The sequence below is a fragment of the Condylura cristata genome, unplaced genomic scaffold (genome assembly GCF_000260355.1).
Source record: "Condylura cristata isolate star-nosed mole 26May11 unplaced genomic scaffold, ConCri1.0 scaffold00028, whole genome shotgun sequence".
Taxonomy (NCBI): domain Eukaryota; kingdom Metazoa; phylum Chordata; class Mammalia; order Eulipotyphla; family Talpidae; genus Condylura; species Condylura cristata.
Window position 1 is genome coordinate 25169646 of NW_004567129.1, and position 18676 is coordinate 25188321.

At 55.9% G+C, this 18676-nt stretch overlaps 1 protein-coding gene across 1 annotated transcript in view; it reads right to left on the reverse strand.

Moving 5' to 3' along the window:
• PEPD (peptidase D) overlaps positions 1–18676 on the reverse strand; it is a 94612-nt gene that overhangs the window by 20410 nt on the left and 55526 nt on the right. Inside the window, exon 10 of the mRNA XM_004690539.2 lies at positions 508–576. Within this exon, the coding sequence (XP_004690596.1) occupies positions 508–576 (69 nt within the window). The remainder of the gene's footprint in view (positions 1–507; positions 577–18676) is intronic.

Here is an 18676-nt window from a genome sequence, read left to right on the forward strand (position 1 = left end):
TCCCTAATGAGTGGTACCTTTAAGAAAAAAAGGCCTTTTAAGTCTGACCAAAAGAAAAAACCCTCACCTGGGTGTAATATTTATGGCCCCCATTCGGGAGTCTGAGGAATCATAAAAGTAGAAATAATGATTTTTCTCTCTATCTACCAGAGAAGAACATTTCCAAGGACTGCGATGTTCACATGTATTATTCATGGCCGGTCGTGCTCACCAGCACAGCGGCTGCCTCAGACCTGGCCGCCGGGCCGGACCTCTGACCCACAGGGCCAGGAGAGGGCAGAGGCGGCCTCTGTTTGTGCAGTCTCGGAAGGGGCTGGGGAGGGGTCTGTGGGCCTGGGGATGGGTTCCCGTGTTTTCCGGTGGCAGGAGGGAGAGTGGACTTCCAAAGTAGTGGGCACTGGTAGGGGGGTGGGGTGGGCGGGCATGTCTAAGCCGGGGGGACTGGGCAACCCCTCGCCTTCCTCACCTGGGCCCCGATCACCCCGCGTGGCCAGGGGTGCCACTTACCTGCCGCAGATGCAGGTATAGGAGCTGTGGCGCATGCCGCCCCGGGAGTAGCAGTAGTGCTCGAAGAGGCTGTGGGAGAAGCACAGTGACAGTTGGGGTCACCGGGGGGTGGGGGCAGCACGCCCCAGCCTGGGGCCACTGCCCCACCCAGGCCTTGCTCAGTGTGCCCCGGGAAGCTCTCCAGCATGGTTTCCTTGGGGCTTGTGAACTGGTGCTCAAGGTCAGTCACAGGCCACAGGCGCCCAAGGGCAGTGTGGAGAGCGACAAGGCCAAAGGCACTGGCCACTCCAGTGAGAAGCGATGCCCAGCCTCCTAGGTCCACTGGGAGGACAGTGCTGGAGCTGCGGGAGATGGCCGGCAGGAGACGGGCTACAGGGGCTGCCTCCCTGGGCCTCCTGTGTCGTGGACACAGCAGCGGGGGTGGGGGACACAAAAGACCTCCTGGCCCTCACAGGACTTGCCCAGGGCTCTGGGTCTGATCTCAGAGAAAGGTGCTGGGCAAGGAGAATGGGAGCCCGTGGCACCAGGTGGGACTGAGGGTGAGGGCTGCCCTTGTGCAGTCGGCGAGGGCAGGGTGGTCTCCAGAGAGAGGGAGAGAGGACTAGAGGCAGACCTCCCTTCTCCCCTCCAGGGAGAAGCAGCAAGTCAGTTTCCCCTGCCCCCCAAATCACTCGGGGCCCCAGGCTGGACTCAAGCTCCCCACCATATGGCCAGGACATGGCCATGGGGCTGTGAGCTCCAAGGGCCTGGCCTTGCAGACCCAGCAGGGCAGGGGGGCTGCCCTCACCCATTCCCAGAGGCCTGGCAAGACTTGCACCCAGTCCTCTGGGCGGCCCAGATGGAGAAGCAGGTGCAGGCAGCCCCCAACTCGCAGGCCTGTGCTGCCACCCCTCCGCAGAACAAGGCCGTCTCCCTCCCGCTGGCCCCCCCCCCAGCCCCCGCAATCCAGCCTCTCGTGTTCTAGGTCTGTTTCTGAGAATGCGTGGGGGAGTCTAATCTTCCAGGCACTGTAAACACAAATTATGTATAATTGTTACGATTGGGTTTTAAGTAGTTGTTATGCAGGAACGGTGCTGCTGTGTTCCATCGGCTTTCAGACTTGCCTTACAAACCTCACAGGATAATTGGTATCTGCTAGTGAAATATTGCCTCAACAAAGGGTTCCCAGGACTGTCAGGGAGGCAGGGGAGTCGTGCCCAGCTCACCGTGGGGATGTTCTGGCAGCTGCCACCACTCTGCCTCAGCTCCAGCGCCCACACGGGGAGGCCAGACCACACCATGGCCTGCCCGCCCCTCCCCGCGGCAGCCCCCCCCCGCACACACGGGCAGGCGCCACATGGGCAGGCGCGGTTTCTGCTCCCCCCTGGACACCACGGCCCTGCCCACCAGGAGCCTCGCTGCTCTGTAGCTTTGGGAGAGGCCGCTGCCCGGTAGAGGTGAGCCGTGGGTGCCATGGCCTTCCCAGGGTGATCTGTGCCAGCACCACGTGCAGATGAAGGAATAACAACATTCTACAGTGGCCTGAGACGACGGAGGCTTCGGGCCCCCGTCCGGTAGCCTGTCTCGTCAGCAGGCGTCTCCACCATGTTCTCTGTTCAGAAGACACAGTCCTGGCTTCTGCTTAAGCAAAAAGTAACTCGGAGGAAAAAGCACCACTTAGAAGTGCCAAGCTAGGGTCAGCTGGCCCAGCTTCCACCTGCAGATCGTCACCATGATGATTCCACAGCCCTGCGAGGAAGAGCCGGCGACGTGCCAGACAGCCGCTCCAGCTGACAGGGGTCTGAGGTGCTTCTGACTGGACTTCAGCATCTAGCGGCTTTAAATTAGTCTTTCTGACATGGCAGGGGGAGAACCCGGGCCTTGGTGGCTATAACAAGTGGGTACAGCGGCCTCCCTGGCTCACCAGACCTCAAGGCCTGTCTCTCTAGGACCTCAGCCTGGCTGTGGGCACAAAGGCGCCCACATTCTCACAGGTGCTGTGACTCAGGGCCCCCCCTGTGGCAAGGGGGTTGGGGTGAGGGGCAGGGGTGGGGTAGGGGTGAGGGGTAGGGTGAGGGGTTTGGGTGAAGGGTAGGGGTGAATGGTAGGGATAAGGGGTAGGGGTGAGGGATTGGGGTGAGGGTAAGGGGTAGGGATGAGTGGTAGGGGGAAGGGGTGAGGGTGAGGAGTAGGGTGTGGGGCTGGGGTGAGGGTAAAGGGTAGGGGTGAGGGGCTGGGGTGAGGAGCAGGCACTCCAGGCCAGGCCACCCACTTGATGTGACTCCTGTGAGCTTGGGCGGGAGGACAAGCTCACCTGGCTCCCCCCGTGGGTCACAGACCGAGGCAGGACACTTAGTGAAAACCCTTCTAGACTTTTAACAGGATGGGGGGCAAACCGAGCAGGTGAGGTGCCCACTGGCTCACAGCCAGAGAGGTCTAACTGCTGGCAAATAAGGCCAAATCAGACCCCTGGAGCCACAATAAATGATCCGAAGGCAGAGTATGTGGCTGGAGCCCGGGACCTCCAACAGCCAGAGGGGCATGCGTACAATAGGGGAAGGAAGGGGGGCCAGAAAGGAGGAAGAAGGCTCAGTCTTGGGGCCCTAGGGGCCTTGGTGACAGCTGCCATTGGGAACAACGGGGCGGCAGGGAGGGTGGGCGCAAGACCCCACCCCCACACAACACAGGGACAGGGCGGGGATGCACCCCAGCCAAAGGGTAGCCTCCGAGAAAAGTCATCAGCGTCAAAGGGGAGAATCCGGAAGCAGAGTCAGAATCCACAGCACAGGCCTGTCCTCTCTGGGGCTCAGGTTCAGGTATGGGCCGGCGGAAGCCTTCAAGGCAAGGAATTAACGGAAAACTTGGGCGCCGACTGGTGTCATTCTAGGCCCTGCAGGCCCTCGTTCCTGCTCGCCTGGCTGGAGGATGGGGTGCCCAGCCCTGCTGCTGCCCCCAGGAACAGGTGGGCTCCCCCCCAGCCCAGGGTCCGCCTGCACAGTCACCCCAGGCTCTGAGCTCCCCGAAGCGCTTGCACAAGTAGCTACTGCTCACACCCTTGCCTATAAATTTCTCCCAAGCAAACGTGGATAGAAAATGCGTTGTTTCCAGGCATAAATGAGAACCTTTAAGTAACCTGGGAGTCTGTGCTGTGAATAACGAGGTGGATGGAGTTACCGCAGCGACAGGGCAGGCCCATTTGTCAGTGTCTGGACTGAATAATGCCGGCAGGGACAGCAAATCGGAGGCCCAGGGATGCAGGGATGGTGTCTCCGGGGACGGCATCGCCAGGCCTCCCCTTGGGCCTGCAAATCCAGCCCCAGAGCTTTCCTGGGCACGCGGCCCAGCTCCTGCCGAGTGACGTTTACCATTTAGCGAGGAGACAGCCACAGCGCTCTAAAACGCATCAGCTGCCTGAGGTTGCCCTGAGCAGCAGGCCCCGGCCAGCCACGCTGTGAACACTGGCAGATGGGGTCAGAGAGGTGGGCGGGGGCCGTGTGAGCTGGCATCAGCCAAGTCATCCCCTTCCCAGGCCAGGCCTCCAAGCGCAGCAGGCCCAGAGGGCTGGACCAGCAGCAAGAACATGGCTGGTGGGTGGAAGCCACTCCCTCTGCAGAGAAGGTCCCAGGGGGCTCTAGAGCGGGGGTAGGGGAAGAGCCAGGCCCTTCTCGGCCAGGACGCAGCCACCCCCACCGTTTTCCCCAGAGCTCTCCTGGCAGAAGCGGGGGCCTGCCCCCTCAGGCCTGTCCTGTAGTCTGCTGGGGCACCTCAACACTGCGGCCCACTCCTGGCTTTGCTCTTACCAGCTGTATGCCTCTCTGTGCCTCAGTTTCCTTATCTGTAGGGTGAGGTGCTATCACCCCACAGGCCTGAGGTGGCACTGACGTGACTTAATCATATGAAGCAGAACCACGCTCGGCACACAGGAACACCGCGTCAGGACCCACCTGGAACAGGACGGCCACCGTCACCATCACCGTCACTGTCGCTGCCCGGGGCCCTCTGAGGGAGTACAGGCAGCAGAGAGCCTCCTGCAGGCTGCAGGGAAGGACGCCTGGCTTTGGCTGTCTCTGGGTTTCTCCTCTAAAACCAGAGCAGCTGCACAGCCCCCCCTGGACGCTGCGTCTGCGTGTTCCAGCACAGGCAGGCTCCAGGCACCTGCGGACGTGTCCGGGACCGACATGCGCACACTAGGCGTCTCGGTCCGCGGTCCCTTCCCAGCCGCACTGCGCCAGCACGCAGGCCCATAAGTCACACCTCTGGGCCACCTTGGGGACCCACCAGCACCCGGAACATGTAAGAAGGAGGGTGGTGCAGAGAGGGTCTTGGGTGTGCTTGGGGACCAATGACTTCTGTGCAGTGGTCCCTGCACGGTTACTGCAATTCACAAGTAGTAGCCACTGTTTTATTTTCTGGATAAAAATGGCTGTAGTTATGGAATGAACGTGACACGCCTTTTGAAGGGCTTCCACTGACTGAAAGCACATCCTACTCATAGGGAGAAGACAGGGGGTCCCGTGGAACAGGCCCGAGAGTCACCTGGAGGCGGGGCAGGGGTGTTTCCTGCTATCCCCAGGTGGGACAGCTACAGAGGACCTAGAGCCGAAGCCAGAGTGGGGTTTTGGGGTCACACGGAACAGAAGCCTACTTGTTCCTGAATTCTCAGGGGACGGCTACAGGCTGCTGCATCCATTTGTTCCAGGGGCCATCGGAATTACCTGGTAGGAGAGCACGTCCCCTCCCCTGAAGCCACAGCTGCGTGGTGCCAGCAGCAGAGACCTGTCCAGGGTTCTGCCCACATTCCCAGGTCCTACACCTTGGTCCTCTATGGGTCTCCAGTGAGGTGGCAAACTGGGGAGGGAGCTGGAGAGAAAGCAAGGCACGCCCCTCAATGGCTCCGAGCGTTTTTAATGAGCAAGTAGCAATCACACTGTCGCCAAGAAGGGACTGATTTAAAGCTTTGGACTAAACCCAGGAACGCATTATTAACAAAACCTCGCTCACACACAGCTTCACAGCACAGCCTGTGCGAGCGGCACCCCAGGCACACGGACCATCTGCAACGGCTGCAGCGGCCACCCGCCTTCAGCAGTTCTCTTTCTGCCTGGTGTTCCCCGAGACTCCTCTCTGCCCCCTCCTGCCACCCCCACCCTGGAGCCAGGGACAACAATGCCTCCCTCTGCCCAGGATCTGCAGGCTCGGCCAACCTGGCCAGGGAGCGCTTGGCACCGGGCGTCCTGGGCCTGCCTGGACCACCTCCACTGGTCTGCCAGCGAAGACGACCAGTGAAGACGACTCTGAGCTCTGCTCCCTGCTCAGATCGCAGCCCTGGCTCCCCAGCTGCGGCCAGGCTGCCCTCCACTAGCACCCTCATTCTAAGGACTACCCCGGAAGGCAGGGAGCTCACACAGACCGGGATCAGTCCTGCCCTGTTCCCTACTCAGCCCGAGACTTGGGGCAGGTCATGCAGCACCCCAATAGGAAGACGGAGCAGCAGCTGGCAGTGTTGGGTGCTTACACAATCCTGCTGGGGAGAGGAGAGACTCCCCTGTCACACAGATGAGGAAACAGCTCTGGGAGAGGGAGGCGGTGCACCAAGGAACCTTGCCAAACTGGGTTGGACCATGGAGTCCCTGCAGGTCCCGTGCCGGGGGGCTGGAACAGCCCTCCTGGGCGAGGCCGCTTTGCCCTCAGTCCTGGCAGTGAGTGACATGAGCCACAATTTCCAGGCCCTGCTCTCACATCTGTGCACAAGGCCCCAACTGAACCAAAATGGAGCTGCCTGGACAAAGGGGCCCTCCCAGTGCAGACTAGGGTGGGTGTCCCCGGGGGGCGCTGGTGGAGAGCAGGAGCAGCAGCTCCGGGAGAGGCCCCTGGGATGAGGGGCTCCAGAGGGGAGGCGCCACCAACCAGAGGCAAGGGTAGCGGACAGCGGGCAGTGGGCAGTGGGCGCGGGCATGCCAGAAGGCAGGCGCACCCAGGAGCGCCACTCACGCGCTTCCTGAGAGCAGCCTTATCAAGGTACCAGATAATTAGCATTTTAATTGGATAATTGGGAATTCTAAATTGCCTATCTTGTATTAAGCATAACGGAGGACATAACATGACATTCAATTAACAAATATTCCCCTTTATTCTTGACATGCTTGATTAGGTTGAGTTTCTGAGCTCCTCGGTATCTGTCGCTGGATAAAACATACTCATCCCTCGGTATCCGCCGGGAGCCCTGAGGTACCCTGATGTGTTGTATCATGTCCCTCTCATCTTTCTGAACTTTCGGTTTCAGCAGACTGAACGCACATCTTTTCCTCAGTGATCCTTATAGACTGACATTTGCGGGGATTCCGACCATGAGCTTATGTAAAAAGCTGTGGTCTCTGCAGGTGACCCACACACAGCCTTTCACATGGCCCTAGTGCCTTACAACACCCACGCTGTATAATGAGTTGCTACAGTGAGTTTTGGGGGAATAAAGGTGAGAAAGAGGTGGGTGTGTAACAGCGCAGACTCGACACAGAGGGCCTATAACACAGCACAGATTTTCCAGCCATGGCTGGCTGAGTCCACAGAGGCCCTGCAGATACACAGAACAGATTATTTCTCTCCTTAGTTGTCCACGCTCTGCTCTCATCAGATTGTTAATTTTATTGTTAATAAAATTGAATAGTGTGTATGTGGCTACATATATGGAAGAGACCTTAGAATTTTTCCACACAAAGGAAAAAATAAGCATCTCGTTGCCCAGAGGTTAAATATTGCCCTTGAACATCCTTGCGGGCATGTTTTGATGCAGAAACTCAGATTGTAAAGGTAATAAGGAACTGTAAACTTTCCTCAAGTCACCTTTTCACCAAAGTCTCACATACACTCACAGACAAAGGCCCAAACCGTGGGCCCTCCCTGGTGGCACAAAGGGTTAAAGTGCAGCACTGTGAATCTATCCTCGGCCACTGGCCACTGCAGCACGAGTTCCATCCCCGGCCAGGGAGCTGACACACAGGGCACAGAAGACCTCTCCTGTCTCCCGCTCCCCTCAGCCTCGTATTTCAGTAGACCCACTGTTCTGCTCCCCACTCTGTCTCTGGTGAATCCTCTCACTCCCTCCACCTGCACCTCTGGCCTGTACCTCAATTCTTGCATGCATAAATAAAAACATCTTTAAGAAAAGGGCCCAGGGCCCTCCCTGGTAGTGCAGAGGATTAGAGCACAGCACTGAGAAGCTAAAGCCACTTCAGCATGAGTTTGATCCCCGCCTTTCCCGGAGGTGACCCACATGGCGCAGCAGACCTCTCCTGACCCGCCTGCTGCTCCCCTCAGCAGTGTACTTGTCAGTCAGCGTGTTCTGCACCTGTCTCTGGTGAAGCCTCCCACCGCCCCTGCGCCTCTGGCCTGTGCCCCAGTTCTGTATGCATAAATAAATAAATCTTAAAAAAGAAAAGGGCCCAACCATGAGGACCCAGCACAAGGGCCTGCTGTCACTGAACCCGCCCCCTCCCCCCAGACCGCCCCTCCCGACCTGACTTCAAACCCCAGATGGAGTTTGCCTATTCTTGAACTTGACGTAAATGGAAGAAACTGAGACCTCCCCATGTCTTGCCGCCTCCACTGCTCCGTCATGCTGTCCAGCCCTCCTTCCTGGCCCTCCCACCCGGGGGTGGGACACTAGCCTGCTCCCCTGGCTGGCAGCGTTCGGGTGGGCTCGCCCCAGGGGACAGCTCACCCCGCTGGTGAGCACCCTGCTTGCAGCTCTCATGAACGGTGCCGTGCACACACGGGTGGTCTCGTGTGGTCTCTGGGGCCTGTGAGCGTGCGTCTCTGTCACTCACGTAGCTGGCGGTGAGAAAGCCGAGTCACGGGAATATGCATCGGCTCAGCTTTGGCACATAAAGTCCGTCTTTGAGGCAGTCATATTAATTTACTCCCCAACTTATAGCTTCCTCGCTGCCTCGGCTGATGCTCGGGGCCCACGTGAGTTGAGAAGGGTCTGTCAGGACAAACGGCCCCACCCTGTTCTGGGCCAGCGCCAGGAAGGCCCAGGAGAGGGTGTTGCTAAAGCTGGAAGGTTCTTCCCTGACAACAGAGACAGGTCTACGCTAATTTTACTTCTCATGCTGCCACTGGCCAGAGACTGTCTGTTCCTCCGCACGGGCGCTGTTCCCCACGGGGGCAGGCCTTCCCCCTCTCTCCCCTGGTCGATGGCAACAGCCTTGTGACTTGTCCCTCACAGAATGCACGCCACAGGGGGACTTTCACACGGGGTGCAGGATCACTGGACTCATGCCAGCCTGGGCTTTCCGGGCGGGGCTGCCTCCATCTCTATCCACCGCCTTTTGTCATCTTGGTCTGTCTCCAGGCCGTTCCCACTGCAGGGCCATGGTGCGCTTGTCTTTTCCCCTGGGAGGCCCATGGCTGTTCCCTCTCCTTCTTCACTCTCCCCTCCACTGTTACTTTCTCAGGGGACATCGTCCGAGTCCCTGAATAAAAAGCAGCTCTCTCCCTCTTTAACTTGTACCACTCTACGACAACCTCTCTCTCCTCCCTTTCTCCTCTTTGCTAACCCCCCCCACCTATTCATCTTTTCTTTCTATCCCATCCATCCACCTGTCCATCTGTCCTCTATCCAGCCCATCCTTCCTACCATTCTACCTCCCATCAGGCTGGAATTTCACCTGTTTTGTTCACTGTAGCATGCCCAGAGCCTAGAACCGTGCCTGACACACAGCAGGCTTTCAATACATTTCTATGGAGTGAATAAGTAAATGGCTGTGCGGTCTGCACCCCAGTCTATCATCTGCTGAACCATTCCCACACCGCTAGCTCTCTAGGCTGTCCCGCTCTGTAACGATGGCCACCTGGGCCCTTGGCCTCTGCAGGCTTCCATCAAGATTGCTAGAAGTAGCATCGCTGAGCAAATGATGCTGAAATGCTAAGCACATTTCTGAGTCTCAAGGCATGTTCTCCCCAATGGACCTCAGAAAGTTCACAGGGATTTCAGGGTCGTGAGCAATGCAGTACCGGGCCTGTTTGCCCACGGGATGGCAAATCTGGTAGGCAAGAGAGAACATTCCATTGTTTCACGTGTGAGCAGCAACTTAGAGCATTCCCCTAAGTTCATCGCCTTGTAGTCCTTCCTCTCTGAATGAACTTTCTTTTTTAGCAGATGCTCATCTTTTTTCTTAGTGACCCTTATAGACTTTACTCTTGCGGGGATACTAGGTAGGGGTTCTAACCATGAATTCGGTTGCAAGCAGCTGACTCTCTTCTGATCTCTGGTGCCTTCTCTGCTGATGCCCCAAAGGAGGGCAGGGCAGAGGGGGCAGGAAGTGCAGAGAAGACCAGACAGGAGTAGTGCCCGGGATGGTGGCAGCACCCAGTGGGTGGTACCCAGCGCCTGAAGTATGTGGTGCAACTGGGTCAATCCAGACGCCACAAGGCTGTCAATCCAGACGCCCCAGGGCTGACGCCCCCAACTGGGAAAGCTCTGGGAGACTCGTGTAAGCGGAACCACCTGCCAGCTGCCCTCTGCTGGGATCCGCCGCTCACCTCTGAGCCGATGTCTGCAGTCAGTCCTCGCTGACAGCAACATTAACACCTTACTTGGCCCAACCCCAAAACTCTCCCTTTAAAAGTATACCAGGCCACCCCAGGGATCATCCAGGTGGCTCAAACCTGGATGACCCCAATTCAATATAAACCAGCAGCGACTTTCCCTCCAAGGGTGTCTAAACAGCGCCCCTCACTGGAAGGCACAGGGAAGCAAAGCTGGGTACACAGGGAGCCTTCTGGGGCACCCACCAGCAGGTTGGGGGTGGGGGGCTGTCCTTAGGGTCCACAAGATGACGTTACAGGGTACACTATAAACATCTAGGCATTAGATGCCTGGTGTGGAGTGTTGCCTTCCATTTATGGCGTTTATTCATGGCAGGTGTATAAGGCTTTCTTTTAAAATACATTTAGAGAGAAAGAAGAAAGAAACACCTGAGCAAGCTGGATACTACTGGTGGGAACAGGATCTGACAGAAACATCAGGGTGTCATGTGAATGGAGGCTGCTGGGGATGCTGCACCCCGCGGCCCTGAGGAAGATCTCACTTTAGTTCAGGGTGGAAGTACCATGGTCCACAAGTTCCCCCAGACCCCAGTCTGCACCTGCGGGCCTTTGGGAAACAGTTTCTGGGGTACATGCCAACAGAACCCAGGTTCTTTCCTGCACCCTGAACTGCTCCTGGGAACCTAAGAGCCAGGCCGGTGTGAACTCTGTGGCCCTTGTGCCTTTAGCATCTGGGTGCTGTGGGGTCTCAGCGAGCAAAACCTCCTCCAGCAAACCTGGCTGCCGAGGGCCGCTCTTCCCGCAATGTTCTGCTCCCCACCCAGTGTGGATGTGCCCGACTCCTCCTGGAGTCTGGCTTGGTGACCTCCTACCTTCCTGTATGTAACAGCTCATATGAGGTCAGGCCACGGACAGAGCCAGGTCAGGGTGGCACTGGCCTCTCCTGGCAGTGGTGGGCAGCCGCCGGGACCCCGTCCTTCCCACCCTGAGTGTGGCTGCTCTGTACGAGCTGCCAAAGACCTCTCCCCCGTCAGCTTTCCTGTTTCACTTGTGACCCTTAATGTTATTTTAGGCACACTCAGTCCGTGTGCTATTTATCACTTTGAAAGTCTTCATGTGGCCCTCTGTGGTGGTGCAGCAGTTTAGAGCACAGCAATGTAAGCTGGCTGCAGCTGCTTCAGTGTGAGTTTGATCCCCACCCCGGAGGTGACCCACAAGGTGCAGCAGACCTCTCCTGTCTCACCCACTGCTCCCCACAGCAGTGTACTTCATCAATTTGCCTGTTCTGCTCCCCACTCTGTCTCTGGTGAATCCTCTCCCCCCTGCACCTCTGGCCTATACCCCAGTTCTGTATGCATAAGTAAATAAATCTTTACAAAAGGAAATCTTCATCTACTCAAGGTGATAAGTGGGGAAGGGGGGTGCGGGGAAGGAACCTCATGCTGCGCTTCAGTAGCCCAACCTTGAAGAGAGGAGCTACTCCAAGCTTGGGAAAAGTGGGGAGAGCAAGGGGCAGGGCTTGGCCTGGCCATGGAAACTCCAGCACCCGGGGGAGTTTGTCCCTGGGGCCTCAGCCCTGGGCATGGCCAGGCCATGCACAGGGACACCCACCTTGCGTGGCCTCAGCCGCCCCCATGCCACACAGGGAGGAGGTGGGGGACAGTGGGACAGCCACATGTGCTCCCCATCTGTCCCCAGTGAGCTACAGGATGTCCCCTCTGGGGACACAGAGGGTGGGAGAGGCGAGTTAAGAACTAACTCACATGCTCTGAACCTTCCTCCCGCTGACATCCTGCAAAGCAGGGCAGGTACCCAAGAACACTCCAACCCTCATGAAGTTAGACTTGTGGTAACTTCAACCTATTTATCAATACCTAACTAATAAGGTCTACATCTTCTGATGACAGGGTGATTAAACTGTTTTTGAAATAATCCATTTTTAATTAAAATGCTACCCTCTCTTGGTTTCTGAATAGATTCAAAAGAAAGCCTTAACAGATGTCTTGTTTTTAAATACACATTATATAAAGCCAATAATTAGAAGAATTCATGCTTTTAATTATATTTTAATTATTCTTTGCCTATCGATGCAAAGTTAAATATTCTTTCTTGATGGTGCTAGCACTGAGCACTGACAGAGCTGACAAGTAGCAGGAGTTCTCCCGTGTGGGCAACCCCAGGCTGGGAGCTGTGTGGCAGCAAAGGAACCTACGGGAATTGTGTGCCCAGCAGACCTGGCAGTCGGCAGGCAGTCTGGTGGCGGGAGGGCTCTGGCCCCGGCCAAGGGCATCGTGCCCCATCGTGCAAGCGTTGGCTATGAGATAAGGGCCTGGGCTCCCCTTCTCCTATCCAGCAAGAGGGAGAAAGTGCCCATGACTTCTCCACTCCCCACCGCCACGCCTGTATAAACTCTAGAAGACCTCTCCAACGCGACCCCATGAGCAACCAAATGACCCACCAAAATTCAGAAGCCTCACAAACCTGACAAGAGCTTGGAGGAAGAGGAAGTGGGAGCCACAGGGCAAAGGTGGTAGCTGGAGAGCCTCTGAGGGACCCTCTCCTCTCACCATCAAAGCTTACTTTTATACGTAAGCCCCCCCACCCAACACACACACAGCTCTCTCTTCCTCTCTTCCCATCTCCCTCTCCCTGACTCATATCCCTGACATGGCCTGAACACGCCTAATGATCAGAACAGAACATGTGTGCACTCATGTGCACATACACACAGCCCTAAGTCCCATCTGCCCACGAGTAGCCCTGGGCACAGACTGAGCCATGTGCTCCCCAAGTCACTTCTTGAGTGTCTGGGCAGAAGGGGCGTGCTGCTCCTAGGCAGGGCTTTTTTTTTTTTTTTTTTTTAAGATTTATTTATTTGTGCATACAGAACTGGGGTACAGGCCAGAGACTCAGGGGCGGCGAGTGAGTTCACCAGAGACAGAGTGGGGAGCAGAACAGGCAGATCACGAAGTACACTGCTGAGGGGAGCAGCGGGCGGGTCAGGAGAGGTCTGCCGCGCCATGTGGTCACCTCCGGGACAGGCGGGGATCGAACTCATGCGGAAGCGGCTTTAGCTTCTCAGTGCTGCGCTTTAACCCGCTGTGCCACCAGGGAGGGCCCTAGGCAGGGCTTCTGAGAGTGGATTTGAGTCCTCGCTCCTCTCGGAGAGGGGAAGTTGGGTAACAGAAGAGGCCCAGACTGGGAGGAGAGCCATGGAACCCGCCACAAATTGCAACATGAGTGCAAAATAAACTCAGTGTGCTAAGCCACTGAAATTTGGAATTTTGTTACTGCGGCAAAAGCTATCCTATGCTGACTAGCACACACAGGGATTTAGAATGTGGGAAAGGTGGATTATAAATCAGTGGGCAAAGCAGACAATGGGTAGAGTAGTCAGTTCTTGGGGGCAGGAACACCAGAAAATTCATGACTCTTAAAAGAGCTAATTGTTAAAAAAGGAAACTAGATGGATGTGTTATACTATCCATACCAGTGTGTGAAGTATTTCATAGTGGTACAGAGACCATTTTTTAAAGATCATGAAATACTAAAGCAAAAATAAAAACACATGTAAACAGTTGAGTTGTATTGATGTAGTTAAAAAAAAAGCCTATGTAATTATACAAAATACATAATCTATACAGGAAAGGGACCATTTGACCATATTTAAAATTTCTGTATATCACAATAATTCCAAAGAAAAATATCTTGAAAAACAGAACAATAGCATGAAGAGCCCAATTACAAAGTGGCCTTTCAGGTCATTAAGTCAATCACAGAGGTCCAGGTAGCAAACCGTGTGGAGCACACAGAAGCCACAAAACACTACGATCCGGGAAATACTTGTAAGGAGTTCCACCTCGCTGGCAATGAAAGAAGCACAAGTAAGGGTTGGCTATTACCTTTCACTTACCAGATTGGTAACGATAAGTGACAATAACACAAAACAGTGACCTTTCAGGTCCAAGTGGGCACAGAGACATTGGGGGGCGAGCGCATGTCCCCAGTGCGGTGGCAGAGGGCACGGTGCTGGAGCAGGGCCCTCGGCTTCCCTCTGTGTGCCGACGGATCTCCCGCCACTTCCTTAGCCCTGGCGCTGTGTTCTAGAAAGCGGAGAGGATGCCACCCCCACCTCACGGGATCAGTGCAGAAAGTGCCCGGGAAAGGTGCCTCTCCCCCCACAGCTGGGAGGGCAGACAACTTCAAGAGGACAAGGATGCATCAGTTTCCCCCGGCAATTCCATTGCAGGGGTTTACCCCAAAGAGACTGTCAGGGAAACACCCACGTGCGGAGCGAGCAGGCTGACTATCACAGAGCTGTTCGTGCAGAAACTGCAGGCCGTCCCGGTGGAGGGCTGGCTAAGCCGATTACAGGCCCCCACGGGCGTGAGAGCCGCGCTCACTGCCGGGAAGAGATTTCAGCTTCACACTGGAGGAACAAACTCGCCTAGCGTGATCCCGGCAGATCAAAGTCTGTCTTGTCTGTCTGTGCCTCTGGGGAGCTCCAGAAGCTCATCTGCCACCATAACGGGGTGGCTGAACCTCTGCATCGCAGGATTTTTTCCTATCTTGTTTACAATGCTCTGCACCGACTGATGTAATATCTTGTTGATCAGAATAAAGCTACTTGGAAAATGGTCTTTTTGGAAGAATTGAAAGCTGCTTGTTAAAGATCAGCCCCCTGGGCCCATTCTTGCCCTGTCGGTCCCCCCAGGCCTGGGTTGACAGGCCTTGGTGGAACAGAGACCACAGCTGCAGCCCAGAGCCACTGCGTGGAGCTGCCACAAGGGGTCGCTGGTGCACACCGCCTGCCACCTCCATGGGCACCTTGAGAAACAACAGACCAGCTGGAGGAACCGCAGCCCAGAAACAACTGTGCGCAGGGCTCTTTGGCATGGGGGTTGGAGAATCCAGGCCACAGGAATCCATCCCTGCCCCCCAAAGTCCAAAAGTCCACCTGTCTTTTCTCCTCCGGCAAAACCTCATTTTGTAAACAGATCTCCCCGCCGCAGTAGGAGTTGGGGGGATACCAGAGACTGGAAAACAGCCAGCCTGCTGGCTCTGGCTGCCCAAACCATGCATGCTACACTCTGCACCCATACCCAGCCCTCCAGCTGCCGTGAGGGGAGCAAAAGACAGGATAGGAACAAATCTGAAGAGCTAAATTCGGAAGCACATTTGCCTCGGGTGCTGTTGTTGGGAACCCCAGCTGGCTGCATCCCCTGGGAGTTGGAGGCGGGGCTCTGCCTGGGAGGACTGTGTTGTTCTGTGGAAGTGAGCCAGCTGCTGTGACTGGATTTGGCAGGTACAGGGCAAATCACCTCAAACATATAAGACATGACATTCACCATTGCCCCTGGACAGAAAATTTGGATTCGGCAAATGGCTCCAATCTGAATAGATTTCAGGACTCCAGTTTCCAAATTCCCCCATGAAATACACTACTAAGTGGCTAAAGTGCAAGCTGGGGCTCTCTGATGTGCAGCTCTGACACCTTCGAGACACACACACACACACACACACACACACACACACACACACACGTCTTCCAGAGATCACCCCGGCCCTTCCACTGCACAGCCTGTGGCTGCAGTTGGGTCGGCGGGGCACGAGGCCTGCTGGCCCTGCTTGAGGCAGAGGGCGGAGGAGGAAGGGAGAAATGCACGGTAAAGGGATGCTTTGGTCCCACCAGTTTGGGGACCACTGGTGGTCCCAGTCTAGGAGCTACACAAACACTTGCAAGAGGGCCTCAACGATTCCGACTGTGTGGGTCTGGCTACCTTCTCAGGCCTTCCTAGCCTGGGGCACAGAACAAGTTCAGCCTCTCCAGGAACTTCAATAACTAGGGAAGAGGTTTCTTTGTGAAACTGTGTTCTCCTAGTTCTTGCAAGTTGGTGTTTTATCTTTTAAGTATAGAGCCAGAGCTGCCCCCTCGCTGCCCAGGGGGCATTTCTACTCCACAAACACACAGGGCATTCCAAGGCCCTTGAGACTAACTTAGAATAATGATGGCCACTTTGTACCTCCAGGGGACTTCACTAATTTATAAGGCAATTTTAATAATAACTATGTATTAATTTTACATTTGCTTTTTACCTATTTCAGTCGCTACAGACTGTTAGGAACTAGGTAATATATTACAATAGGCTTCTGGGGACTTTTTATTAACCAGTGCCCCATATTTAAAAATCGTCCTGTCAAATGAGAAACATTAAGAAATACCATCTCTTTTGTAATTGCTTCTAATAGACTCAATTCAGGTCTTGGCCTTCCCAGACAGCCCAGGCGGTACTTCCCAAATTGCATTTAACTTTTCATTTTCTTTCTGACACCAGCCACCAGAATCATTCTGAAAGCATCCAAACAGTCATTTCAGCATGTCAGCCTTCGGCTCCCGCGATGCCTATAAATCTGGAAGCGACAAGAGCCACTCCGGACAGGGACTCACAGCTGTCTCGCCCCACACGGTCACCACCCCAGCCCTGGCTCTGTACTTAAAAGTCAAAACACCAGCTCCCACTGAACAATCCCAGATCTAGCTCATTCCTCTGTCTTGCAAGCCGATTTTTTAAATAGAGCAGCCACGTGTCAAGTGCGTATGTCTTAGATGTCCAGGTTGATGAAATTTCGCAAACATGCCCCAGGGCAAAATCCAGGACACCTCCCTTCACCCCTGGGAACCATCACCACCCAGTCTCCTGCCGCTGCTCCTCTGTCACAGAGCCACAGGTGGTGGCTTTGCCGAGGGCAGTGGGAGGGACAGCACTTGCCCTGGGGTCTGACGTCTTTTTGCCCTCACAGAGCTGTCCTGGTTTCTCACGGCCCAGTGGCCCTCACAGAAACACTCACAGGCACGCACCAGTTTTTCCCTCTCCACAGGCAGCTCTGGGCCCCCAGTTTTAGACGATTCCAGGCCCAAGAACAGAGCTTCCTATGCGCGTTGTCTGGCAGGTGCCAAAGGGACTCGTGGGCAGTTAGGAGTAGAACACGGAGCTGAGAGCTGCCACTGCTGGCGGTCGTCTCCTGGTCTCCGCTTTTGTTTTCCTTGACAGGGAAGCAATTTTCAAGGCCACGCCTTTTGTGAACATGGAGGCTTGAACCACACGCGAGCCTGGGAGCTGCCTGGGTCCTCCTGCCTTGCTCTGTTTTGCCAGGTGGAGCAGCAGGTAACCCAGTGAGCCACAGGTGAGGTCCACCCCAGGCCTGCCTCCCTGCTCCGAGGGGAGGACTGAGGCAGAACACCCGGGGTGGCCGAGAGAAGAAGCCCCAAAAGGGAGGCCAGCTTCCACGGGGAGGGGGCCCCAGGCAGGGCCTGCTGCAGCATGGCGGATAGGGAAGATCAGAGCAGGGCAGGAACAGGACACTGAGAGATGAGGTGGGACAAAGGAGGCGGCCACGGCTGGGCGGCTGAGGTGACAGCTCCCTCAGCCACCGAGCATTTCCAGGCAGAGGCGAGAAAAGGCCCAGCCTCCTGGGCTGCGGGAAAACCACCAAGCCACGGCCTTTGTTTTCATTTCCAAACTCAAAGGGCCCTCGGCTGCGCCAGCGTCTGATCCCGACTCAAAGCCACAGGAGAACCCTGGTGAACCCGAGAGGAACCTCAGCTGTAACTGCCTGGGGGGCTTGGAAAATTGAGGCCCCAGAAGCCAGTTTTAGAAGTTGATGAATAATAAATGCAACTAATGTGATGGAAAACAGAGCCTGGAAGCCACACCGGAGCCCCAGGGCAGGTGACTCACCAGGTCCCCACCCATCAGGCCCCACAGTGGACAGGTGGTCAGGCGGAGGGGCACCCAGCCCTCACCTGGTCACAGCCTGGGATGAAGAACAATCCCTGGAAGCTGGCTGTGGGACAATGGCCCCCAGAACCAACCCCCATGTTCAGTACTGGGCAGGATTCTTCCTGGTGTTAGGGTCCCGGGAGGGACCCTGATCGTGCCCCCCGATCTGCAAAGCGGGGATGGCAGCCTTACTATGACTGGATGCCACCACCTAAGTGCTTTCTTCGGCCTCTCCTGCTGGCCCAGGACAGGGTCTTCCTGCCTAGCCAAGGCAGGCACTGTCAGGGGCTCTAGTCCTGCCAAGGCTGAAGACACCTGCCCTTGCCATGGGCCACCAGTCTTGTGCCCACCAGAGAGGCCTCACTGGCTCCCACAGATTAAGTCCCCCAAGAAACCTTGTCTGATCTCTCCCTAGGGGAGCAGGGCCCATCCGCAAAGAAGGTGAGGAACTGCCTGGTGTTTCTCTCACTTAACACAGCTGCACATTTATTATGGGAAAATCAATGCTATAGCCACCTCGACCTTCCACACCTGTTGCTGATCTGAAATAATGACTGCAGGGCAGCAGGCCAAAACTGGGCTAGTGCTCCTGGGAGCATCTGTCTGCCCTATCCCTTCATCCCAGGGGGTCCAGAAAAGGAAGCTATCAGAGAGGTCTACCCCAGCCAGCTCCCAGATGCTCATTCCTCTGGCCCATCGGCCACACCATTGCACACCTACTATGTGCTAGCTAGCCATCAGCTGCTGTGACACTGGTCAAGCAAGACAGATTCGGGGCCCCAGCTCATGGAAATCTGTGACCTTGGACAATGCTGGGAGAGCGCAATCATGGAAGACTTCCTGGAGGAAGGGGGGGAGAGCAA